This window comes from Brienomyrus brachyistius, unplaced genomic scaffold, assembly GCF_023856365.1.
Source record: "Brienomyrus brachyistius isolate T26 unplaced genomic scaffold, BBRACH_0.4 scaffold41, whole genome shotgun sequence".
Lineage (NCBI taxonomy): Eukaryota > Metazoa > Chordata > Actinopteri > Osteoglossiformes > Mormyridae > Brienomyrus > Brienomyrus brachyistius.
This window is the reverse complement of record NW_026042316.1, coordinates 2,405,695-2,432,194: the sequence shown is the minus strand read 5'-3', so window position 1 is coordinate 2,432,194 and position 26,500 is coordinate 2,405,695. Positions and strand designations below refer to the sequence as shown.

General features: G+C 47.5%; 1 protein-coding gene across 1 annotated transcript; it reads right to left on the bottom strand.

Moving 5' to 3' along the window:
* Window positions 1–2,697: 2,697 nt before the first annotated feature.
* LOC125722687 (sterile alpha motif domain-containing protein 3-like) lies at window positions 2,698–9,065 on the bottom strand. The gene is made up of 6 exons (XM_048998887.1): window positions 8,206–9,065; window positions 6,507–6,583; window positions 4,276–5,256; window positions 4,030–4,182; window positions 3,660–3,752; window positions 2,698–3,000 (listed from the first exon to the last, which is right to left on the bottom strand). Exons 3-6 carry the CDS (start codon window positions 5,254–5,256, stop codon window positions 2,698–2,700), a joined length of 1,530 nt encoding a protein of 509 aa, XP_048854844.1. The 5' UTR covers window positions 6,507–6,583; window positions 8,206–9,065.
* Between the last annotated feature and the right edge of the window lie 17,435 nt (window positions 9,066–26,500).

Here is a 26,500-nt window from a genome sequence, read left to right as displayed (position 1 = left end):
ACATTTTTATGTATTAGAATGGGGAGGCATGGTGGTGCAGTGGTTAGCACTGTTGCTTCGCACCTCTGGGACCCGGGTTCGAGTCTCCGCCTGGGTCACATGTGTGTGGAGTGAGCATGTTCTCCCCATGTCGTCGTGGGGTTTCCTCCAGGTACTCCGGTTTCCCTCCACAGTCCAAAAACATGCTGAGGCTATTTGGAGTTGCTAAATTGCCCTTAGGGTGAGAGTGAATAGTGAGTGAGTGTGCCCTGCGATGGGCTGGCCCCCCATCCTGGGTTGTTCTCTGCCTCGAGCCCATTGCTTCCGGGACCGGCTACGGACCCCCCACGACCCAGTAGGATAAGCGCTTTGGAAAATGGATGGATGGATGTATTAGAATTGCTACCCGTCTTTGCCTAAAGTTATAGCAGGCTGAGAACACATTAGGAAACTCAGGTGTTTTAAGTTCATCATTTGGCAGGTCTATGAGTCTCTTGTAATAAAACAACGTCTGCCTGTAGTTTTTTAATATTTTTAACCTCTTCTCTCTGGAGCCAGCTCCATGCCCATTCCTTGAGACAATCCTTAGTGTGTCCTTAGACATGTGTGTGTAGCTAATGTAGCACATGCAAATGAATGAGGTTTGAGCGAGCTTGTACGGGCTTGTGTGTGCCCTATGTGTCTGTGTGCGCTATGAGGTCGGAGTGGTTGTGTTGACGCTGACTGCATATGTACGTGGTTGTGCTGTGCAGATGCGTAATGATTGAGGGTTTTGTGTGTGACAGAGTAGAAAAGCAGGTGATCGGTGCAGTGAAAGAAGGGGGAAGTGAGAGAGACATACAAAGGGGCAAGTTGGTGAGGGTATACGTGAGGACAAGAGAGAAGCGGAAACATTGTTAGCACTGTAGCGCTGCGGAGACTGACGGTAATGTATTTGATATGACATCATGTTCAATTAGCAGATTAACATGTATAAGCTAGAGAGATGTTAATGGAAGACGATTAGAGGAAATAAGAAAAATATATAACGGGTTCTTATCTGGACTGGTGTTAATATAACCAGGGAGTGGTACTGGGGTCGCGGTACAGCTGCCCATCCACGTACAGCTGGTCTACGGCGATGACAACTCGGGAGCCCTTCTAAATAAAGTTGCGTCGGATTGGGAGCAGAACTTTGCGTCGCTCCAGGATTTCTGGGGAACTGGTCGTTTACGCCAAAGTCCGTTCCTTTCAGCTCCCTGCCGCGGCTCTTCACCTGCTCCTTCTGCTTAAAATATCCAAATTTAGCCACAATAGGACGCGGTCTCAGTGCACCAGGCCTCTTGGCTCCCAGCCGATGGACTCTCTCAAAGCAGATGTTTTTCACAGTGTCCTCCGAAAGTTTCAGGTGGTTCTTGATAAAGGTTTTGACGGTAATTCTGGGATGCCTGAAAACACCAGGTTATTTCTCATGCTGCAGGCCTGTAGATCGGCGACAGTCTCTTTTATTTTTTTATTTTCTTCATTTAGATGGGTCACATTTTCAGTTAGACACTTAACCGAGTCCCGTAGTGAGGCGTTTTCAGCAGCGAGTGTTTCCACCTGCTGCTGGTTGAATTCCAAAGATTCCCTCAGGGATTTGAATTCCTGATGTAGAATCTCGAGCAGAGCCAACCTCGCGTCGAAACTGGACAATCGTTTGTCGATTGAATCCAAGATGTCGGCAAAGTCTTTACCAGTCGGCGATGCTGTGCCAGGGGAGTCTGCCGGGCAACTTCTTTTGGAGGACGGCGTCTCGCTTTTGGCTGGAGAAGAAGCGTTTGCGTTCTTCTTCATGACTATAATGTTGAAGTACCAGTCGATATATTCCTCAAGAGATTCCAAATTCCCCTCGCTGTTCATTCAGATTTTCCACCAAGTCTCCGGCATCTGACGTCACCTACAGCATTTCCGCCTCTGACGTGCCCTCCAATGTACTCATACTTGTACTTGCAAGATCTCAATTCTGCATTACAGTAGCGTACATTGTCCTGGAGGATATGGGTGTGAGGCAAGGAACAACCCAGCATGGGCCACCAACATATCGCAGGGCACAGATACCAGTCACACCTACACTGTAAACCCGGATAAGTTGAATTTACTTTAAAAATTTGAGGAAACCGGTTGCCTTAAAAAAATAAGTAATTTGTAATGAAAACCTAAGTTCATTTAACTGAAAATGTTAAGTACATTACACTCAATTCAAAATCGATTTAACTTGACATGTTTTGCTAAGTTAACTTCTTTGCACAATTAATACACTTAATATCTTAAGTATAATGTACCAAATACCTAGTTGTAGCTTACTTATTCAGTTATTATCATTAAATTATTATTTCAGTTTTTAATCTGGTGGATTATAAATAGTTATTCAGGTCAAGAAATCAGATGAAACATTTGTTGAAAACACCCCGGTTAGGGGTAAAATGCTTTATTGTGAACATACACAACAGATTGTTTTTCTAAAAGCACGACATAAAATTAGGCACCTGGTATCAGGTGCAACAATTAAGAACACCACTTAACACTGCAAACTGTTTTCCTCAGTTTTTGGTTTGTTAATCTGAATCAAAACCAGACATATCAGTGCCAGTCCAATTACATAAATAGAAAAAAGTGCATAACAGTGCAAATAAGTCCCTTTTCTAAAAGAACAAACAATCTTTCTCCTATCTGGAGAAATAGTGTAACAACACCTCTTTACACTGCAAGTTGGTTTTTCAGAGTCTGAATTTTTGGTGACAGCTCACTTTTACCCAGGTTAAACATCACCTGCTGAACAAAGCAAAAAGTGTTTTTCATGTATCTGGGATAGTCCAGGTGCAGGGCATATATCAGTCCAAAAAGGACATAGAAGGCCTGAGGAAGGTTGGCCAGATCATCCATCACCACATTCCCTTCCAAGATGATTCCCACTTTGGATGGGTTCAGCTTAAGGTTCTCTTCACCAATGAAAAGCAATCCCACTGGAGTTTGCCTGTACAAGTCATTGTCAGCTGTGTCCTTACAGAGAAACAAATGTACAATCGTGTGTTAGTTAGCACAAACATTTTCGAAGTGTTAACAATACAAATACCCTAAAAAGAAACACTGTACACTGATATATTAGTAAAAGACATTCTGTTCATACAAGATATGAGGCCTGGCTTGTTCAGCTTCCTTTTCACTGTACAATTACAGCAAAATATTTAATGTTAACTGAACCCAAATTTTTTCAGCCAAGTTTTTTCAGTTAATTTCATGCCACTGATTAAACATACAGACAATTTTATGGTAAAAATAAATAAAAAAAACTCCAAGTCTGAAAAACTGAATAAATCTGTAGCACATAGTAGTGCGGATTAATGGTTTAAAAATAAAATAAAAACAAAGAACATGCATTTATGAGGGGCCGTGCAAGCCATAATTCATTCTGGCACTCACACACATTTTCCTCTCACACTCACATTCTCCTCTCAGAGGAGAGGAGGATAGGAGAAGGATGTGTGTGTGAGAGGAGAATGTGTGTGTGTGTGTGAGAGAGAGAGCAGAATGTGTGTGTGTGTGAGAGAGAGGAGAATGTGTGCAAGAGGAGAATGTATGTGTGTGTGTGTGTGTGAGTGTGTGTGCTTGCACGGCCCCTCACATGCATCTGCAACATGTATAAAAATGAATATGCTTACAAAGCAGGTCTTGAAGAAGGCAGAAGGATCATCGCCCAAGGTGACCGGCAGTCCCCGAAGACAAAGGCATCTGACGTCTGTTGGCTCAGTTGTCTAGACGATAGTGGACATGGAATAAAACACTTTATAAGGATACTGACTGTAATTTACAAGAAATTACAAGAAGAGATTAGGAAAAAAATTAATGGAAATAGGAGATAAAATTATGAGAATAGAAAATGCAGAGGTAAAAAAAGGTGTAGAAAATGAATAGAAGAGGGAGAAATAGAGACGAGCAAAGAGGGGGAGAGAAAAATTAGACAAGAAACAAAAAGGATAAGGAGGAAAAGCTTCATAGGAAAACAGGACTGATGTAGATATGTTAACTTACCTTTGTCTGGTATAAAAGTTCAGCCAAAAGCTGACCAGTAAGGCCTTTCTTCTTTTTGAAGAGGTCCATGAGGCTTGGAGACAAATTGTCAAGTGCATCCAAGAAGTTCTCTCTGAGATTTTTCCCTACCACTCTGCCAAATTCATAATAAACCTGAAACATGGCAAACAATGCATCAGTCAATGTTCACACTGTTTTAATCTGACACACTCAACACTACATGATATGTAGACACTAAACACAAACCTGATTTTCTGTAAAAAGAGCTGGCCAACGATGCACCACCTGGCTGATGGCAGGCTTCTCATTGACAATCTCCTTTCTGCGAAAAGCAAACGTCACATCCATCTCTTTCTTAACCAGGGATTCCTTTGGCTTTGTCTTCATCATTTCATTGACCAGAACCTCACGAGCTACTTCCATGTTTTGGTCAGTCATCCCCTCTGGAAAATCAGGCAGGAAATTTATTTCCCCTTTCTTTGGCTTCTTGATCTGTGTGTTTGGAGGATCGCCATTTGTAGTGTCACTTCTTCGCTTGCCACCATTGACAGTAACATCAAGTCGACCCAGCTGCCGCATTTTGGTTCTATAATTACCCATTTTGAACTTAAGGCTATTCTTCCAACCATTCCAGCCAGAGTGTGACCCAGTTTCTTTAAGGCATGGGTGTGTTTGCACTAAAGCCTTAGCAACAGTCTCAAAATCTTCCTTTGTTGGGTATGCTTTAAATGCATACATGGTCTCAGCCAATTTCTCGAGTATGTCATGCTTTAGTTCTTTTGTGACTTTAAGAAAGGTTGCATCCCTGAAATACTGCAGGTTACCTTGGCGTAGTCTATAATCTACATCGACTTGAAATTTTGGAATTTCAAATACCGCTGGCCACTGAGAACTTCTATCCAAAGAGATGGACAGGATCTCGGTGTCTGCTTGGCTGCCTGTGTCACTACATAATTCAGAACCTCCAGGGACTGGTACAAGCTCAATGATAGGGATGATTTTGACCGTTGGTTTATCTGGGAGCTCAGACAAGTCTGTGAGGTTGCATAATTCATTGTTAAATTCAGGATCTTGGTACTGTAAGGTAAAATTGTAGTTTGTTTGGAGAGTGCCTTTGAGCCAGCTAATCAAATCTTCAAGTATGTATGGTCGAGGGTTCATTGTCATCTTTCTTATATCACCCTCGGAGATGATAACCCGCATTGTTAATTTCTGTTCCATGGCCATCTGAAAAATTAAAAGAAAAAAAAAAAAAGACAGACAGCTGTTTAGCAAATTACAAATCGTCTCAGTGTCACCATAAGCTCTCCTTGTACCATGTATGCTGATAATGGGAGGACATCATTTAAATCTGACATCTTCAACACACACATAGAAGTAACACTATCACAATGAAGTTGGTAAGATCTCAAATGCTCCCTGTACCATGCGGCCAATTTGTGACAGACAAATAGAATCTCTACATTAACTGCAACAATCTTGTGAATCTGGACGAATGCAGGCAGACCAGAGCATGACCCAGAAGACAGTATCATGCCTGGATGATACTTGATTCCATCTACACTGACAGATGCAGCTTCAAGCACCGACTCTGGTGTTGTAAAGTTTTGAGCAATTGCTGTCTGCACACTGTGAGGGAAGGTGGCAAGCAAAACTGGAGTAACCTTTGACATCTCAACTGATGGTCTGAAAAATGAGCTACAATCGAGATGGTAACTGACTGCCTTCTGGTGTTTTGTAGCAAGTGTCGTGGCAACATTTTTAAAGTTCTGAGCAGTGCGAATTACCCTCTTAAAGAATTTATGCTTCCCCTCGAACCGCATTGTCCAAACCTCAGACAGGGGACCAAATTTCCTTACCAGCTGAGGATAATGTTCCACAAAGTGATGTTTTGGCCTTAAACGAAACTCTGGAAATGTTGACTGCAGTAAGTGCCTGTGCTCTGCTATCTTACAGTCCAGAAAGTTAAGCGTCTCTTCTGTATGCTTTGGTGCTACAGCTAGCTCAGTAATATCTTTGAGCAGCATGAGAATTTCCCAAGTGTTGTCACCCTCAGGGACACAGTGACCAATGAGAAATGGAAGGAGCCTTATGAGACACCAGTTCTCATGGCCATTTCCACCAATGGTCCCTTTACTGGAAAATCCCTTTCCAATAACCTGAGGTCGATCTGTTTTGTCACTAAATGAGTACTTAAAACACCTGATGGCCTGATTCAGCATATCTAGGGTGAAATAAGTCTTGCCTATCAGGTCTGTAAGGCACAGGGACAATTCAACTGGAACAATACCTTCCAAAATATCATGCAAGATGTCAGGAGGGTACCCACTGACCACATGAAAGTGCTCAAGATTCTCAGTTAAAGGACATGCTCCTTTCACACCATAAGCTCGAGTCATTCCAGGGTCCTCTCTGATATCCTGCACCTGCCTGTCATGGGACTCTTTGTCTCGGAGTTGAAAGAAACCAGAACATACCTCTTGTTGTTGAGTGTCTCTACTGCTTGCCAAACAGAATCTGCAGAACTTGTCGACAGTAAAACTCTCCAGGAAACCTGCAAGAGAGTGGGCAGCAAGATTGTCAGCTGCAACATACAAGACTGTACCTTTCACACTTGCACCTAGTTGCTCCAGGTAAACGCCATTCTGCTCCAATAATTTTAGATCATAGATCAGAGGTTGGAAAACTTTTGCATAACCACACTCCTTGACTGTGGAGGTATTGCACAGTAGAGCAAGTTGGATAGAGCTGAGGGTTGACCGATATTTTGAAGGTATGTTTGCAATAACCCAGTATACTGCACACATCTTGTGTTTAAGCTTTGATGTTCCAAGAGGATTGGCGACTTCAAAGTCATCAATGTAAAGTACAAGAGCAATTGTGAACTCATCTTTTGCAAGAAATGGATTTTCAGTAAAGTATTGCCCATCAGTATATGATCTGAATTCCTGAGGGACATGTACTTTTTCTGACATAGCTTTGTCTAAAACATCAGTTTTGTTAAGCAACTTCTGTAGCATAGGAACAATGGGAACATATGCAAGAGTTTTTTTGCCTTTCTCCACAACATATTCAATTGGATTTACCAGTGGAAACTCTCTACGCACATAGGCTGCTCTTTTTTTGGCAGTTCCTAAAGGTCCATCTTTGGAACAATGTGTCATCATGTTACTTTCTGACACAGCATTGATAATCTCTTTAATAACAGTCTCATCCATGTCAGCACAATATTTGTTTAATATGCCCCTGACTCTGTGTTGTACAAGTGGTTGTGAGAGCTTATTGATTTGACAGAGCTGCTCTATCACATCTTGCACTGCACTCTCTGGTATGTGCAAAACAGTGTGCATCTTTAGTAGTAAAGATGCCAAGTTGTGCTCAAGCTGTTTTTCTAAATCGTGCAGATCACATTCAGTTACCTCAGACAACTCTTGTGTGTCCTCAATATCATCATCTGACATCTGCTCTTGTGAAGCATTACTGTCATGGCTTATAATATTGTCACCAACAATTTCTGATTTAAACCTCTTTGAGATCTGTTGTTTGTGTACTTTACTCTTGTGTGCTTTGAAGGTGGAGTAAACACTGCTTTCAAAATTACAGTCTTCATAAGGGCATCTGACTTTATGATTTACTTTTAGATGTGCACGATGCAGGTGAGTGAAAAAGTCACTCTCTGAACAAGACTCTGTAAATCCACACGACAGACAGCTAAACTTAGTTGGTATATCTGTACTTTGTTGCTGATCTGGAGTTTTTGTGTGAATGCGGGACAGGTGAACTTTTAGTGCATTTAATGATTTAAATGTGCACAAACATTCCTGATGTAAACAAGGAAAAGGCTCGGTTCTGGTATAACCTCCGTGTTTTAGCCTGTAATGTTTAAATAATTGTGCTCTTTTTTCACAGCTAAAAGGACAATACTTGCACTTCCAAACCATTATTTAATCGGTGTCTTTAGACTTAACTCTAAGAATTTCTCTTTATTTTCCCTGCAAATGAGCAAACATTAACAACATTTACCTTAAGAAACCTAACAGACTGGAAAAGTCTGAACACTGACATCACATTTATTATTTTGCTAGTTTACGGCGAATTAGCTTTAATATAGGGCATTTTAAGTCACATACACATCTTAAGATACATATTCGCTTATGTTGTCTTAAAGGAACTTACCAGATACAATAGGCCGTGGTAAACCGCGTAAAACAGCCGCATGTGTTCCCGCTATCTTCTTGGAAAAAATAACGGTTGCAGCCGGCCAGGTGAAAGCCTAAAGGCGAAGCCCGCGAATCCCCACTAGGAGTACCATGACAACCAGCTGCCGTAACGCTGCATCTTGTTTACGACACTCCCTCAATTCTGAAAGGGGAATACTCACAAAAAAAGAAAAATAATAATATGAACATATTAATGCGTAGCTCAATCTAAGGCTGGGTTACACTAGCATTAGATATCGATTAGTTGTGGATAAAAAAAAGCCAACGAACCGGTAAATGTTAAAAAATTGTTTCCACCGCTGCCCCCAAAACCCTCCCCCCCACAGTTAGGTAAATATACATTGCACAGCCAGGTAAATTAGCCAGTGTCTAAAAATTTCCGTCGAAATGACGAAAGTTTAAATGAAGTTTTTACAACTGAGGGAGTTAAACTCACCTTCCAGTTCCTCGCCAGCGGTGTTTGAATCCACACAACCGCAACAAAAAATCAGTTTTAGACTGTTTTTGTTTTGTATTATGTGTCTGTGTAAGAGCAGGCTGCAATATAGACTGTTGAAATAAGGAAAACACACACACACTGATACCTTGAGCAACTGCTCATTACTCTGTTAATAGGCAGTTATCACAATTGGGAAGAAGAGGTGTGGTCTGTTCAATAACTTTTCAATTTAAGCTTATTGTACTTCACATTATTTGCACATTGGACTATGCCAACAAATTAGTAGAATATACTTAAAATTATGAAGTGATATCATCAAACTTTTTCTTTTTAGTATATAATGCTTTAATATTTAAGTAGAAACTAAATCCGGGCTAACAGTGTACAGGCAATTTGGTAACTCCAATTAGCCTCAGTATGTTTTTGGACTCGGGGGGAACCCCACAACAACACAGGAAAAACATGCAAACTTCACACGCATGGTGTTATGGCCGCAACTCAAACCCAGCTCCCAGAAGTGTGAGGCAATAATGCTAACCATTGCACCACCATGCTGGACCATAAGTAGAAATCCAACAAGTGAAACTGATTTATTAGGGTTAAGCTAACAGACACCCAGAAAAATTAAAATGTAAATCACTGCAGTGCCGTGCAAACCTGTGTGAACAGCCAATCAGATCAGCCTGCTCTGTAGCATGTACCTCCCTGTTTCCGGTCCCTTTGTCAGTTTCTCAATGGCTGATTCAAAACAAGTGGAACCACTATGATGTTCAAACCCTTTGCTCTTCTCATTTTCATTAGTAAGCTCCTGATCACCGTAATCAGTCTGCATTTGAGACATTTTTCCCACACCCCATTCTCACAATAAGCTGATAATAATACTAATAATACTACTGTAATAATAGTATTACAGTAGACTTACTCTTTAAAGCCAGATGGCAGTGCTCACATACTGATGAATGGTTGCGTACCCAAGTGCTAGAAAGCTAGAAAGCAAACAAACTGATTCACCACTTACTCTCATGTACATCAATTAAAACTGTTTGCTCCAAGATAAAAGATAAAAATACAAAAGTAATTTTTGCTGTCTAACCTCTGTTTACTGCATGACATTTCTGATTAACTGATAAGTAGAAGATACGTTTAATCTGTTGCTTGGTGGTAAGATGTTTCCAAAAGGAGAACCACAAAGAGCACAGTCATTTTCAAGGTTATTTCTCACTGGTCAGTGTGAAAGGCTGCATCATTAATATAACGCCGGGCTCAACACAGTGACTGCGCCTGCGCTGCACTGTAGATCGCAAGCCAGGCTGCAGACCATCAGCCCTGAAAGTTAAAACAGGACTCGTATGTGTGTCATGGGTTGTTTACAGTTTTTCTCAATTGCTTTGGCACATTTTTCGAAACAGTCTTAACATTCTCTAAACTGTGAGTACAAATGTCACAACTGTTTGCAGGAACTTCAAAACTTTATAGCATGTCTGCAAAATGTAGTTACTCACCCAAAACATTTAATTCATGCTTCAAAACCTAGTTTTTGTGTCAATAATTTGGCCAAGGCCACCAAAATCTAAAGTATTTTTGTCATTGTGTGAGCCACACTGGTCAAAATGTTTAGTTGTTTTTTCACCACAACAGTCAACCATGAAAATTAAGGGTTTAAACAAAAATCTCATATTTGTTGAGAAAAGTCAATAGTATGTAGAAAAGAAATGAAAAAATCTATGAACATTTGTATTTGTACAGTGTTTATTTTTGTACTTCACGTGTATATACACAATACAAGTGTATTACTGTACATGTAAAGTAACTGACAAGAGTAACAAGATTTCACTTTACATTTCATATTTGTGTATTACCACAAATACATAAAAACAACAAATAACATTCATGGGGAAAAAAATATATATATATATTCTTGGTGGACATCTTGTCGCTCACGTTGGTCAGGCCAAAGATTTTCATCAACATCACATCTGATGTTTTCCATTGCCACACACCGTGGAAAAAATCTCCTTGAATGCCGCACCCATCCCCTGCAATGGTCAGCTGTGATGTCCTCACATGCAGCATTCATGGCATCCAACAAAGACATCTGATTTTGTGGTCTATGATCATACACTTTCCACCTCCATGCTAAAAAAAACTCTTCTATTGGATTTAGGAACGGAGAGTATGGTGGAAGGAATTCCACTGTTATCCTTTCATGTGCAGCAAACCAGTCACTAACGCTGTTGGTTCGGTGGAAGCTGACATTATCCCAGACAACAACATAATTAGGCAAATGTGGTCTAACCAAACCTCTTTCTTGTTCTAGAATCAGGTCTCTGTAAAGTGCATTTAGGAAGGCCAGGAGAAGTTGGGTATTATAGGGCCCAATGTGTGGAATATGTGTGCTCACACCGTTCTCTGAAATGGCAGCACACATTGTAATATTGGCCCCACGTTGGCCTGGTGTGTCAATTGTGGCTCGGTGTCCAATGAGATTGCGACCACGTCTCCGGCCTTTGGACAGATTAAACCCAGCCTCGTCCGCAAAAACAAGAATGTGGGTCGTTTCATGTAGTTCTAACTCCATGATTCTCTATGAAGGAACACAGGAAAAAATTTAACAGTAAACGTATTTTCTTATGGGTTTCTGAAACTTACAGTAAAGTAATACAGGCATCTTAGAAATACAGGAAAACTCACTAAGTGCACACCAGTGGTTTACCTGGACATACTGGTACCGCGATGCCTTGACTCTTTCACTGTTCCTCTCAAATGGCACCTTATAGAGCTGTTTCATAGTCATCTGATGTCTTTCTAAAACTCTGTCTATGGTGGAAATGCTGACAGAATTAATATTTGCAAATACCTCATTGTCATTTATGATTGCACTTTGGATCTCTCTTAGCCTGATGGAATTGTTGGCTATGACCATGTTGCAAATTTCTTGTTCTTGCAGTTGGTTAAATACTGCTGCTCTGCCACCAGCGCGAGGTTGTCGTGCAGTTCTATAGAATGAACAAATAGACTTGCATTTACCTTTACAATATTGTTGTTTATCTTTTCCACTCTGGAGTTGCCCGCGGGGAGAGGCGCCGAGCGGGCGTGGGCATACTTATTGCCCCCAGGCTGGGCGCCTGTACATTGGGGTTTACCGCAGTGGACGAGAGGGTAGCCTCCCTCCGCCTTCGGGTGGGGGGACGGGTCCTGACTGTTGTTTGCGCTTATGCGCCAAACAGCAGTTCGGAATACCCACCCTTTTTGGAGTCCTTGGAAGGGGTGTTGGAGAGCGCTCCTCCTGGGGACTCCCTTGTTCTGCTGGGGGACTTCAATGCTCACGTGGGCAGCGACAGTGAGACCTGGAGGGGCGTGATTGGGAGGAACGGCCCCCCCGATCTGAACCCGAGCGGTGTTTTGTTATTGGACTTCTGTGCTCGTCACGGACTGTCCATAATGAACACCATGTTCAAGCATAAGGGTGTCCATATGTGCACTTGGCACCAGGACACCCTAGGCCGCAGTTCGATGATCGACTTTGTAGTCGTGTCGTCGGACTTGCGGCCGCATGTTTTGGACACTCGGGTGAAGAGAGGGGCGGAGCTGTCAACCGATCACTACCTGGTGGTGGGTTGGCTCCGCTGGTGGGGGAGGAAGCCGGCCAGGCCTGGCAGGCCCAAGCGTATAGTGAGGGTCTGCTGGGAACGTCTGGCGGAATCCCCTGTCAGGGAGAGTTTCAACTCCTACCTCCAGCAGAACTTCTCCCATATCCCGGGGGAGGCGGGGGACATTGAGTCCGAATGGGCCATGTTCCGTGCCTCCATTGTGGAGGCGGCTGACCGGAGCTGCGGCCGCAAGGTGGTCGGTGCCTGTCGCGGCGGTAATCCCCGAACCCGCTGGTGGACACCGGTGGTAAGGGATGCCGTCAAGCTGAAGAAGGAGTCTTATCGGGCCTTTCTGGCCTGTGGGACTCCAGACGCAGCTGACGGCTACCGGCAGGCCAAGCGGAATGCGGCTTTGGCGGTCGCTGAGGCAAAAACTCGGGTGTGGGCCTGTTGGTGAGGCCATGGAGAACGACTTCCGGACGGCTTCGAGGAGATTCTGGTCCACCATCCGGCGGCTCCGGGCGGGAAAGCGGTGCAGCATCAACACTATTTATGGTGGGGATGGTGCGCTGCTGACCTCAGCTCGGGACGTTTTGGGTCGGTGGAGGGAGTACTTCGAAGACCTCCTCAATCCCACCGACACGCCTTCCAATATGGAAGCAGAGTGTGGGGACTTGGGGGTGGACTCGCCTATCTCGGGGGTGGAGGTCGCTGAGGTGGTCAAAAAGCTCCTCGGTGGCCGGGCCCCGGGGGTGGACGAGATTCGCCCAGAGTTCCTCAAGGCTCTGGATGCTGCGGGGCTGTCCTGGTTGACACGCATCTGCAGCATCGCGTGGACATCGGGGGCAGTACCTCTGGACTGGCAGACCGGGGTGGTGGTCCCCCTCTTTAAGAAGGGGGACCGGAGGGTGTGCTCCAACTACAGGGGGATCACACTCCTCAGCCTCCCTGGTAAGGTCTATTCGGGGGTCCTGGAAAGGAGGGTCCGCCGGATTGTCGAACCTCGGATTCAGGAGGAGCAGTGTGGTTTTCGCCCTGGCCGTGGAACAGTGGACCAGCTCTATACTCTCAGCAGGGTTCTGGAGGGTTCATGGGAGTTTGCCCGACCAGTCTACATGTGTTTTGTGGACTTGGAAAAGGCATTCGACCGTGTCCCTCGTGGGGTCCTGTGGGGAGTGTTCCAGGAGTATGGGGTACCGGGCTCCCTTTTAAGGGCGGTTCGGTCCCTGTATGACCGGTGCCAGAGTTTGGTCCGCATGGGCGGCAATAAGTCGGACTCGTTCCCGGTGAGGGTTGGACTCCGTCAGGGCTGCCCTTTGTCACCGATTCTGTTCATAGTTTTTATGGACAGAATTTCTAGGCGCAGCCAGGGCGTTGAGGGCGTCCGGTTCGGTGACCTCAGGATTAGGTCTCTGCTTTTTGCAGATGATGTGGTTCTGTTGGCCTCATCGAGCCGTGACCTTCAGCTCTCGCTGGAGCAGTTCGCAGCCGAGTGCGAAGCGGCTGGGATGAGAATCAGCACCTCCAAATCCGAGACCATGGTTCTCAGCCGGAAAAGGGTAGAGTGCTCTCTCCGGGTTGGGGATGGGGTCCTCCCCCAAGTGGAGGAGTTTAAGTATCTCGGGATCTTGTTCACGAGTGGGGGAACGATGGAGCGGGAGATCGACAGGCGGATCGGTGCGGCGTCGGCAGTCATGCGGGCGCTGCATCGGTCTGTCATGGTGAAGAGAGAGCTGAGCCAAAAGGCGAAGCTCTCGATTTACCAGTCGATCTACGTTCCTACCCTCACCTATGGTCATGAGCTTTGGGTTGTGACCGAAAGAACGAGATCGCGGGTACAAGCGGCCGAAATGAGTTTCCTCCGCAGGGTGGCTGGGCTCTCCCTTAGAGATAGGGTGAGGAGCTCAGTCATTCGGGAGGGACTCAGAGTAGAGCCGCTGCTCCTCCGCATCGAGAGGAGCCAGATGAGGTGGCTCGGGCATCTGATCAGGATGCCTCCGGGACGCCTCCCTGGGGAGGTATTCCGGGCATGTCCCACTGGGAGGAGGCCCCGGGGAAGACCCAGGACACGCTGGAGAGACTATGTCTCTCGGCTGGCCTGGGAACGCCTCGGGGTCCCCCCAGAGGAGCTAGACGAAGTGGCCGGGGAGAGGGAAGTCTGGGTCTCCCTGCTGAGGCTGCTGCCCCCCGCGACCCGACCCAGGATCAAGCAGGAGATGATGGATGGATGGATGGATATTGTTGTTTATACTGTAAAAATACTTTACATACTGTAAAACAAAAAAATACATATGTACCTGTTTCCCCTACGAAAGGTTTGCACAATTGATGACACTGTGGACCTGTTTACATTAGGCTGTACTCTTCGACCAGCCTCTTCCATTGTAAAACCATGATTTATGACATGATCCACAAGTGTGGCTCTGATTTCATCAGAGACTCTGACTCTTCTATTTCCACCTCTTCCTCGATTATTTCTTCCTCTACCACCACCACGTATTCTTACACGCCTTCCAATTGCTCTTCCACGAGCATGTTGCTGCAGTTCAGCGTTGTGAACGTCCTCCATTCTCAAAACATTCTACAGCAGTGATTGTGCTGTGGGCAATCTACATATATATACTCCCAAAGTTGATTGGTTAAATGGTTAAATGGTTGAGTCATATTAGAGGTACTTTGCAATTAGATTGCGATTGCAATTACAGGGCATGTGCCAATGTAGCAGACATTACAAACAATGTCAATGTTAGATATATTTTAGAATATACATTCATGAATACTAATTATGATAATTGAATAGATCGTTTTGAATGTGATGGCTTACACAATAAAAAATGTCTGAGAAGTTCTGAAGTGTTTGACAGTGTAAGTGAGAATCGAGTCATCAGTTTTGATCAACAAGCCATTTGCAATTATTTGTTGTCCAAACTGCAGACAGTTGTATGTACTCTTTGCACACATGTGCCAAAACATTTGCAATTTGCTCAAATCAATAAGAAATTCCAATCTGATGTGAAAAAGATGCGAATTGTTCAGAGATCATCAAAATCATTTGAGAACTGAGCCAAAGCAATTGAGAAAAACTGTAATAAAAATGTACAGGACAGAACATACAGTAGTGGATTCAGTTTCCTTTGCTCTTACACTCAGATAAGGTCAGTTGTCAAGTCAAGCTTTTTACAATTGAAGCAGTTGGCCAAAATAAAGCCAATTCTTTCTAGGCAGCACTTTGAGACAGTAATCCACTCTTTTGTCACTACTAGTCTGGACCACTGTAACGCCCTCTATGTTGGGGTTAGAGGCTCCACTATTGTTCACCTCCAGAAGGTTCAAAATGCTGCCGCACATGGAAATATGAGCATGTCTCCCCCATTTTAGCCTCACTCCACTGGCTGCCCGTACATTTTAGGATTCATTTTAAAATTCTGTTATTTGCTTTTAAAGCCCTCAAGGGTCTTGCTCCACCTGACCTCTGTGAGCTGCTTCACCCTTACACCCCCACCCGCTCTCTCAGGTCAGCTGATCAGCTGTTCCTGACGGTTCCTAAGACTCAGCGTGAGCTTAGAGGGGATCGAGCTTTTGCAGTCGCAGCTCCTAAAATGTGGAATGACTTGCCTTTTCACATTAGAGAGGCCTCTTCTCTGTCCGTTTTTAAATCTCTTCTTAAAACTCATCCTTTCTCTTTGGCCTTTGGCATGTTGTGAGATGTTGACTTTAATAGTAAATTTTATTTTAATCTTAGCCTTTTCTTTATTAATTAATGTAATTTCTTGTTTTTATTTTATTAATGGCCTTTTACTCTCATTTAATTTGTGTTCTGGTTTTTATTAAATTTATTTTACTTCGTTTTTAAGTATATGAATGTTTTTATTTATTCCTCTGTGCAGCACTTTGGTCCATATGATTGTTTAAAGTGCTTTTCAAATAAAGCTGGATTGCACTGGATTAGAAGATGGCTCAACAAATCTCTTTCACAGTATGTAAAATTCGACAGAGGGGCGCAAGGTGACCTTCTGTCAGGGGCCCAGAATTTTTAGCTACACCTCTGTGTTACTGTGTTGTTTTTGTTCTGTTGGGTGTTGGGTTTTTTCCCCTAAATATACGCTGAAAACCAACCAATCTCTGAACACAGAACAACACAGACAGCTGTGATGACTTTTTACTTGCTGCAAGGGAAGTCCGGTCCTGACTTCGAGGTGTCAGCCTCTCAGTCGAACTCAGCCAACTTCGAAAGAGTAACTCCCCTCGCAGTATCTTTTACTGAGGTACACAAACAGGATATGCGAATAACATTTAACATTGTTTATCACCATGTATGGGGTGGAAATATTCAAGCGACAGTTCTTAAGAAGGGTGATTGCTAAATTAAGATCAAGCTGCTGCAGGGTGTTATGTCTAAGAAATGGCATCTAGCAAAATGACAATAGTAAAAGTACATATTTCTCGAACAGTGGGTGTCAGCAAGAGCCGGCCCACTTATTCATTACATCATAGTGGGGGATCTCATTACAGTCAAGGTCCCACCCAGAACCCAGCAGGGGCCAGCCAAGGATCAGCCAAGGACCAGCCAAGGTCCCATCATGGAAACTGGGGAAAATTCAAGCGGCTACATCTGTATATATTTATAGAGATGACTAATTGGCTCTGTTGTAGAAATTTCCAGCCAGAGACTTGGTTCCTATATGACAAGGATATTTTATTTTTACTCGGACTGAGAGGCTACAGAAAATCATCTCTGCATGTGATCTCCCCTTTACTGCTCGAGCAGAGCACATGTACATCAACAAGTGTCAAGGTAGTAAGTGCATACAAACAACTTCTCAGGACAGTTATAGGGCCTTCAGGAGGAACCAAACTGCTGCCTCATTCAGAGATACCATTGTCTAAGACTTGTGTGGTGGCCCAGGGTGTCGGACCCCCACTGCTTAATGACTATTTTTGTACTGAGTCTTTAATTCTTCCCCTTAACCCTTTCACACAGCACAATGCTACCCACACACCCTTTAGGATCTCCTGGGGCAATGACACAATGGGGCAAACAACTGGGTAAACTGGCACAGATTTATTTGGGGCTCGGTTACAGATACTCCAAACTCCCAGGCAACAACCACCTCCCCCCCCCACCAACAGGTAAATCACACTACCACTACAAGCGTTATTTCTCCTTCCCCAATACTACTCCAAAACAACCCCACCGCACTCACACCTCCCCCAATATCCACTACAACTAATCACACAGTGGCACAGCACACGGCACCCTTATATACAGCACACTTATGCAGCGGGGAGAGGAGGTCAGTTAACATAGGAGAGGACAAAACCGAAGGGTGACCTGCAAAGGTCCCCCCTACATAAACCTAACCCCCAAACAAAAATGTAATAATAATAACAATAATATTATTAATAATAATAATAATAATAATAATAAGAAACAAAAATGAAAAAAAAGAAACTAAAGACTCAGTCCTGGGCCGGCGCACTTCCCTCGTCCGGCCCACAAAAACAACAAAAAATAAAAAAATAAACAAAGCAAAACTTAACTATCCCTTTTTCAGCAATGCCGCTACCCTCCGGCCGCGTCCACCTCCTCCCGGAGCTCTCTCGGTCCCGTGGGAGATAACCGAAACTCTTCCCTCTGTCCTTCTCTTAGCCTGGTAGCTCGTACGCCGCTCACCGCCTCAATCCGTTGGCAGCGATATGCACCAACCCGGTGCCTCCCAAGCCAGCCGACCCACGGCGGCGAGCTTAGACCTGTGGGGGAAACAAAGCCCAAAACAACCCCGGAACCACACCGTCCCGGCTATAACCCGAACGGATACGTCCTACACCCCACCGGTTAGGAACCTTCCCTTACTTCCGGGTTCTAAGCACAGTATCCCAGGCCACTCCCCCCACCGTCATCTGCGTCGCCTTCCCACTGCTCTTACCTCCCCAGACGCTATGGCTGCGCGCTCGCTATCCCTCTATCGATACCGCGGACCCGTGACTTGTAGCCTGGTACCTCAGCTCACTCACGTCCGCGGTCCTCTTGGGGAAAGCCCGCATCGCCCCACCGACGCCTCCTTAAAACAACCGCCGCGATTACCTTCCGTCCCCGGACCGCGCTCCCGTCCACTCTGATGTAGCCATCTTTAAACCCGATCAAGTCCCCGCCTCCGCCAACCAATCTAACAAGTCCCGCCCCTCAATTACCAATGAGGGACGGCGCAACCTCCCCAAGCTTTCGTGGCACTGCTGAAAGGAGAAAGAAAACAAAAGAGAATAGGAAAAAACCAAACCATAAACAACCCATAAATTATAAATCCCCCTTCCCCTCCCAGGGGACACCACACTCCCCCCCACCAAATGGGGGCTCGCCCCGAGCACCTACTCCCTATACCGGGCTGGCCTTATCCCAAAGTTGGCTCGCTGGGATCGACGCACGGGCTCCACAACCTCCGGAACTGGCTCAACCTCCACAACCGGCTCCCCATCCTCCGCCGGTAGCCGCCTTTCTACTACCTGTTCAGCCGTCCCAGCCCATGGCTCTTCCCAATCACCAGGCCAACCCCTGGGACGAGACGGTCCTGGTCGAGGACAGACCCCAGCCCTCCGTAGCTCACCCCCCATCTCCGGTGTCACCGATATCCATCCTGGGGGGCATGGCCGCAGGTGCCGTCGATGGAGAGTCCGGAGAGGGCCCTCTCTTCCGTCCGGCCGCAGCTGGAACACTGGGCTCTCCAGATCCCGTTGTCGCACCACCACCCAAGGGTTAGTTTGCCAATATGGGCTCACCTTGCCTCCAGCTCGTCGACGGAAGTTCCTCACCAGAACACGATCCCCTGGGGCCAGCAACCATCTACGTTTCCCTACATTGTGATAGCGCCGATCCCCTTGCCGCCGGCGCTCTGTTCCCCTTTCCACTTCCTTGCAGGCTGCCCACATTCGTCTCCGATGCCCACGGACCCACTCCGACCCGGCCTCTCCTCCGGCCAGATCACAGGTCCCCCATCGCTGATCTATAGGTAACCGAGGTTGCCGCCCAAACAAAACCCAAAATGGGGACAAACCCGTACTGCTATGCGGGGTGCAATTATAGGCCTGCACCAGCTCCGGTAGATGTACCGCCCAACGACCCTGCTCTTGCACCGAGAGCGTGTTCAACAGACGTAGCAGCGTTTGGTTCCACCGCTCACAAGCCCCATTGCCCTGCGGGTGGTAGGGAGTAGTTCTCACTTTCCGGCACCCATACACTTCACACAGTTCTTTCACCAACTGTGACTCGAAGGCAGGCCCCTGGTCAGACAGCAGCCGCTCGGGGCAGCCATAACGCTGGATCACCTCCCCCCAGATCACTCTGGCCGCCGTCGCGGCTGTCTGATCCCTGGTCGGTACTGCAAAAGCGAACCTGGAAAACAGATCAATGGCGACCAGCACATATGGGTAAGTATCTCCGGGGCGCCCCATGGACAGGTAATCCACCGCCAACACCTCCCAGGGGTAGCTGGTATTAATCCCCCCTAGGGGCAGGGGCTCTCCCTTCCCCCGGCTCCCAATCAGGCACTCCTGGCAGCCACGCTGCCTCTGCTCCACATCCCTTCGCATGCCAGGCCAGTAGAACCTCTCTTGCAGGGCCAGGACCATCCGTCGCCCTCGGGCATGCCCCAATGCCCGATGATACTCCAACCACACTTGTTGGCGCTGTTTCTCCGGAACCACCACAGCCCAGCTCTCTTCACCTCCCACTGGGGATCTACGCCGCAACACCCCTTGATCCACTCTCAGTAGCTCCCAATCTTCCAACAGGCACCGGCCCATCCCTCCAACAGTTCGGCCAGCCATCACAGTTGGACGTTCCCCGGATAACACCCACTGCCGAATCTGGGCCACTGCCGAATCTTCACTCTGCCGCTCCGCCCAATCCTCTATGGATCCAATCTGTGCCACCACCGCCATACCTGATCGTCGCGACAGGGCATCCGCATTCTGGTGCTCCCGGCCAGGTTTATGCCTTAACTCATAGTCAAATGATGCCAGCTGACCCGCCCACCTTTGCTCCACAGCCCCCAATTTGGCAGTCTTCAAATGCAAGAGGGGGCGATGATCGGTGAATACTTCAAACCTAGCTCCCCACAAGTAGTCCTTAAACTTCTCTACTACTGCCCACTTTAAGGCCAATAGCTCCAGTTTAAAGGCACTGTAGTTCTGATCATTGCGCTCCGCCTCATGGAGGCTCCGGCTGGCATAAGCAATCACCCTTTCCTGCCCCCCTTGCACCTGGGTCAAAACAGCCCCCAACCCCCGAAGACTAGCATCAGTATACAGGCGAAATGGCAAGGTATAGTCAGCATAAGCAAGTACCGGGGCTTCAAGTAGGGCCTCCTTCAGAGCCTGGAATGCTTCCTCACACTCCTTGGTCCATTCGATCTTCTGTCTTGACGAGGAGCCAGCACCTTTCAGCAGCCCATGGAGCGCAGCTGCTTTTTTAGCAAACCCCGGTACAAACCGCCGGTAGTACCCCACAAACCCCAGGAAAGACCGCACTTCCCGTACTGTTCCTGGGCGAGGCCACCCCCGTACTGCCTCCGTCTTCTCGGGGTCCGTGGTCACCCCCTCACGGCTGACTATATGACCCAGGTAGCGGACGGCCCGTTGGAACAGCCGACACTTCTCTGGCTGAAGCTTAAGACCGTGAGCCTCCAGCCGTGCAAACACCTTCTCCAAATGTTCCAGATGCCCCCCAAAATCGGGAGAATAAACAATCACATCGTCCAGATAAATCAGCAAGTAGTCATAAACCTGCTCACCCAGACACCGCTGCATCAGTCGCTGGAAGGTTGCTGGTGCATTGCACAGACCAAAGGGCATCCGTTCGAACTGGTAGAGGCCCATAGGTGTGGTAAAGGCAGTCTTTTCTTTATCGTTGGGGTGCACCTCCACCTGCCAGTATCCACTTGCCAGGTCCAGGGTGGAGTACCAGGCTGCCCCTTTCAACCCTGTCAATGACTCCTCGATCCGCGGGAGAGGGTAAGCATCCTTATGGGTCACAGCATTCAGTTTTCGGTAGTCTACACAAAACCTCCAGGAGCCATCCTTCTTACGGACTAACACTATCGGGGCAGCCCAGGGACTAGCACTCTCTGTAATGACTCCCCCCTCAAGCATGGATTTCAACAACTCCCGCAATTCTGGATACAGACTGGGGGGAACAGGCCGGTAACGTTCCCTCGAGGGAGCCGCCACCCCCGTGGGGATGCAATGGTATACCACATCTGTACAACCATGGTCCTCCTCGTCCCGGGCAAACACCCTCTGCCACCGCTCCAACAGTTCCTGCAGCTGCCGACCCTCCTCACGGGTCAACCCCGTGCTGTCAGCCACCAGGGCGTGCAGTTGCTCAGGCAAAGCCCCGGCCACTGGCCGCACCTCCACGTCAACCACCCCCCCCTGTGGCTGGCGCAACACCAACTCCTTCTGAGGCTGCACACACCCAGCTGTGATCTTCTCCACTCGGGCCAGTGGACGTCGAGGAGGGAGTTCCACAGGATACTGATGGAGATTACAAATACGAAGTGGCACTCTCCCCTCACATACTCGTGCCACAGCTCGAGCCACACACCACTCCTGCTGGCCCCCTCGATAGTCTTCCACCAGGACCTGGTCCCCATCTCGCAAATGCCCCCGGGGCACGTCTGCCCAGATCAGCTTCTCCGTGGCGGGACTCAACACCCATGGCTTCTCGGTCCGCAATCTGGCAAGCTGTTCCACCACCGGTCCCCTCACCGCTGCTTCCAATCGCCGACATACAGTGAAAGCCTGATCCCAGGCTCGCCGGTCACTCTGTGGGAGGGCAGAACGAAACAAAGACACCTGGGCTCCCCCCCGTGTCTGCAATACCTCCCAACAATGCCTGATTACGTTCATCCCCAAAATCCCATATGGGGCCGGGAGGTGCTGGTCCTCCACGATCACCACCCCTCGCTGAGGAATCTCCACCCCAGCCACCGTGAAGTCCAGCACCACATAGCCCACATACGGGAGGGACAACCCATTCACTGCCTTAAGGGCTAGCCATGGGACTTCAGCCGCCCCCTTGACCTCAATACCCTTCACACACTGATTAAATATACTACGACTAAACAAAGTGACCTGCGAGCCAGTATCCAGAATACAGGGTACCAGCCTTCCAGCTGCCAGCACTTCCAGAACCGGGCTCTCCCCCACCAGCGCCTCCCGCAACCCAACAGGCGTCGTGGACATGCTGGCTTCCGGCTGCACCCCTCGACTATTCACCACCGTCGTTTCTCCCCGAGGGCAACTCCTTACCATATGTCCCGCCTCTCCACAGCGCAGACAAATGGGACGCCCCTGTTCATCCCAACGAGGTCCCCCCGAACTTGCATAAGTGCGGCCACGCCGACGAGAAGGGGGAACTACCAATGTGGTCCCAGGAGCACTCGCCTGCCCCTCTCGAACCTGACTCCATCCTTCCAAAACTTGCTTCAGCTCCCGTACTTGGTCACTCATCTCCCTCAAAAGGTCCTCCCTCAGGGATGACCGTAACGTTTCCAAATCAAGTGAAGGGGCAGTGGCGGGCTCTGTGGCTGCAGTAGGTAGGGGCAGAAACGTCCTCCGGGCATCCACACCTTCCATTACGGTGCCGGGCCCCTCCTCCTTCTCCATTTCTTTCACCTCCCGACATGCCTCCATAAATGTCAACCGGCTGGCTCGTCGAATAAGTCGCTGTAATTCCCTCTTAGTCGACCCCGCTAGGAGGCCAGTCACCAGTTGACTTCGAAGGGTAGCGTCGTCATCATCCTCATCCCGGACTGGTTCCTTCTTCCGCCATCTATAATGACACTCCCGGAGACGGAGGATGAACGAACCCACCCCTTCCCCAGACTGTTGTTGACAGGTAAAAAACTCAACCCTCAACTGGGCCAGCCCGGCACCCTCCCCATAAAGTCTATCCAATGCCTCCAATATCTTCTCAGCAGTATCCCGCTGATTTTCCCTCAATAATTCCACTTCTCGCCTCGCTTCCCCTTCCAAAGCACTAAGAACAAAATCCACCTGTTGGACTGCAGAGAGTGACTGCGCCCGGAGACCCACCCCGACTACCCGCCTCCATTCTTGATACGTCCCCTTAGCGGACCCATCGAAGCGGGTCATCCAAGCCCCCCCCAAAAACCATGGCCACCCCCCTGACAACTCCTGTACCCTAGGTGCTGTCCCATCCATGTCGTGCTCGAGGAGATCCTGCCGACTACGCCAAATTCAAGCAGTGTGGTGGCCCAGGGTGTCGGACCCCCACTGCTTAATGACTATTTTTGTACTGAGTCTTTAATTCTTCCCCTTAACCCTTTCACACAGCACAATGCTACCCACACACCCTTTAGGATCTCCTGGGGCAATGACACAATGGGGCAAACAACTGGGTAAACTGGCACAGATTTATTTGGGGCTCGGTTACAGATACTCCAAACTCCCAGGCAACAACCACCTCCCCCCCCCACCAACAGGTAAATCACACTACCACTACAAGCGTTATTTCTCCTTCCCCAATACTACTCCAAAACAACCCCACCGCACTCACACCTCCCCCAATATCCACTACAACTAATCACACAGTGGCACAGCACACGGCACCCTTATATACAGCACACTTATGCAGCGGGGAGAGGAGGTCAGTTAACATAGGAGAGGACAAAACCGAAGGGTGACCTGCAAAGGTCCCCCCTACATAAACCTAACCCCCAAACAAAAATGTAATAATAATAACAATAATATTATTAATAATAATAATAATAATAATAATAAGAAACAAAAATGAAAAAAAAGAAACTAAAGACTCAGTCCTGGGCCGGCGCACTTCCCTCGTCCGGCCCACAAAAACAACAAAAAATAAAAAAATAAACAAAGCAAAACTTAACTATCCCTTTTTCAGCAATGCCGCTACCCTCCGGCCGCGTCCACCTCCTCCCGGAGCTCTCTCGGTCCCGTGGGAGATAACCGAAACTCTTCCCTCTGTCCTTCTCTTAGCCTGGTAGCTCGTACGCCGCTCACCGCCTCAATCCGTTGGCAGCGATATGCACCAACCCGGTGCCTCCCAAGCCAGCCGACCCACGGCGGCGAGCTTAGACCTGTGGGGGAAACAAAGCCCAAAACAACCCCGGAACCACACCGTCCCGGCTATAACCCGAACGGATACGTCCTACACCCCACCGGTTAGGAACCTTCCCTTACTTCCGGGTTCTAAGCACAGTATCCCAGGCCACTCCCCCCACCGTCATCTGCGTCGCCTTCCCACTGCTCTTACCTCCCCAGACGCTATGGCTGCGCGCTCGCTATCCCTCTATCGATACCGCGGACCCGTGACTTGTAGCCTGGTACCTCAGCTCACTCACGTCCGCGGTCCTCTTGGGGAAAGCCCGCATCGCCCCACCGACGCCTCCTTAAAACAACCGCCGCGATTACCTTCCGTCCCCGGACCGCGCTCCCGTCCACTCTGATGTAGCCATCTTTAAACCCGATCAAGTCCCCGCCTCCGCCAACCAATCTAACAAGTCCCGCCCCTCAATTACCAATGAGGGACGGCGCAACCTCCCCAAGCTTTCGTGGCACTGCTGAAAGGAGAAAGAAAACAAAAGAGAATAGGAAAAAACCAAACCATAAACAACCCATAAATTATAAATCCCCCTTCCCCTCCCAGGGGACACCACACTTGCACTAAAACATTCTGAGCACTTGGGCATATTTAAACAAAGTAGTATGGCACCTGTGTCAGAATCCATCCCTGCCTTGTCCTGTTCACATGTCACTGGCCATCCTATTCTCTCCTCTGTCTTCTACCCCTTAGCCCGTAGTGTGTTTGCCTGCTCATAGGGCCACCATGTGGCTTAACGGGTCAAGTGGTTCCTGACTCCCCTTTTAGTTGTGGGTTTTGAGGATATCACAGGGTCTGTGTTTTCATGATTGTCCCCCAGGCCACCATGCAGCTCAGCCCAGGATTCTCCACCCATTCTACCTTTACTCCTTCAGCCGCATACATGAGTCAGACCTATAGGTTATTCAAATTTCGTCCTGCCAAATTTACTGGACAGGAAGTGGACACTGCAAATGAATATGTGAATACTCCAATACCTACATCTTTACAAGTTACATTAAGGGGTTTGGTACAGTAAATGGTTGTGAGGTGGGATTTCTTCTTGATGTCTGTTTGTAGCCCGTCCACCAGCAGCTGCTGCTGTATTTAACACACCAAGCAGGGAACGTATATTGCTAAGTTTTTCTTAGTTCAATTACACTTGACTAAGCTAATTAAGCTGGCTATGTTATTTATATTCAGAAGGATGCCGCCATATTGGGTTATACACAGATGCCACAATAGCTCACACTCACATTCCCTCTTCATTATTTTTCTAAATACACTCTATCCTGCCTTGTCACCTGCAACAAGATCTCACTCCCTGTATCGAGTAAAGTCTTTCTAATGGTTGAGCAGATTTCTGCTTCTCTCCTAACCATGGACATCCAAAGTAAGATGAAGCAAAATGTTAGGGAATTTGACAACACATGGTTACTCTTTTGGTAACAGTGACTTTGGTTTTATTTTGATAGATGCAAACCACATAATATGGTCTTAACCTTGTTTTCTGTCCTAAAAGCAAACTTTTGTGTTACAGGAGAAAAGTGCACAGCTGCTCGGATCAACCCCAGCTAATCAGCGCATATGGGAATCTTTTCAAAATACCATGTGAGTCTAAATACCATCTAAAGTAATATAAGCTCTTTAGATGACGCTCAAATAATCAATTCCCATCAACTTGGTGTCAGAACACAAACTCGGTGGCAAAAAAGTGAAGCACAACAGACTAAGTTGTGAAAATGAAATCTGCATGTGATGAAAGGGCATGTGACAGTATCTCGATGATTATAATATCAGATCAAACGGAGTTGGCGGTATGGCCACACTGCTGGTCCCATGTCAGTAGGGTATAGCACACCCCTGGGCCCGGATACCACTAGGATGTCACTGGTGTACCACTGTGCCGTCAGAGTGTGGTGTGTCACTCCACAGCGTTGGCAGGATTGCTCTTCTCCCTGCGGCGCCACCATACGCACACGACGGTCATCTGTGGTACTGCAGAACTGAGATGTATTGCTGAACATGGTAGGACGCCAGTCGTCATCAGTCCATGCCTCCCAGTGACTACACCACTCCAATCGCAACAGTTTCTGTG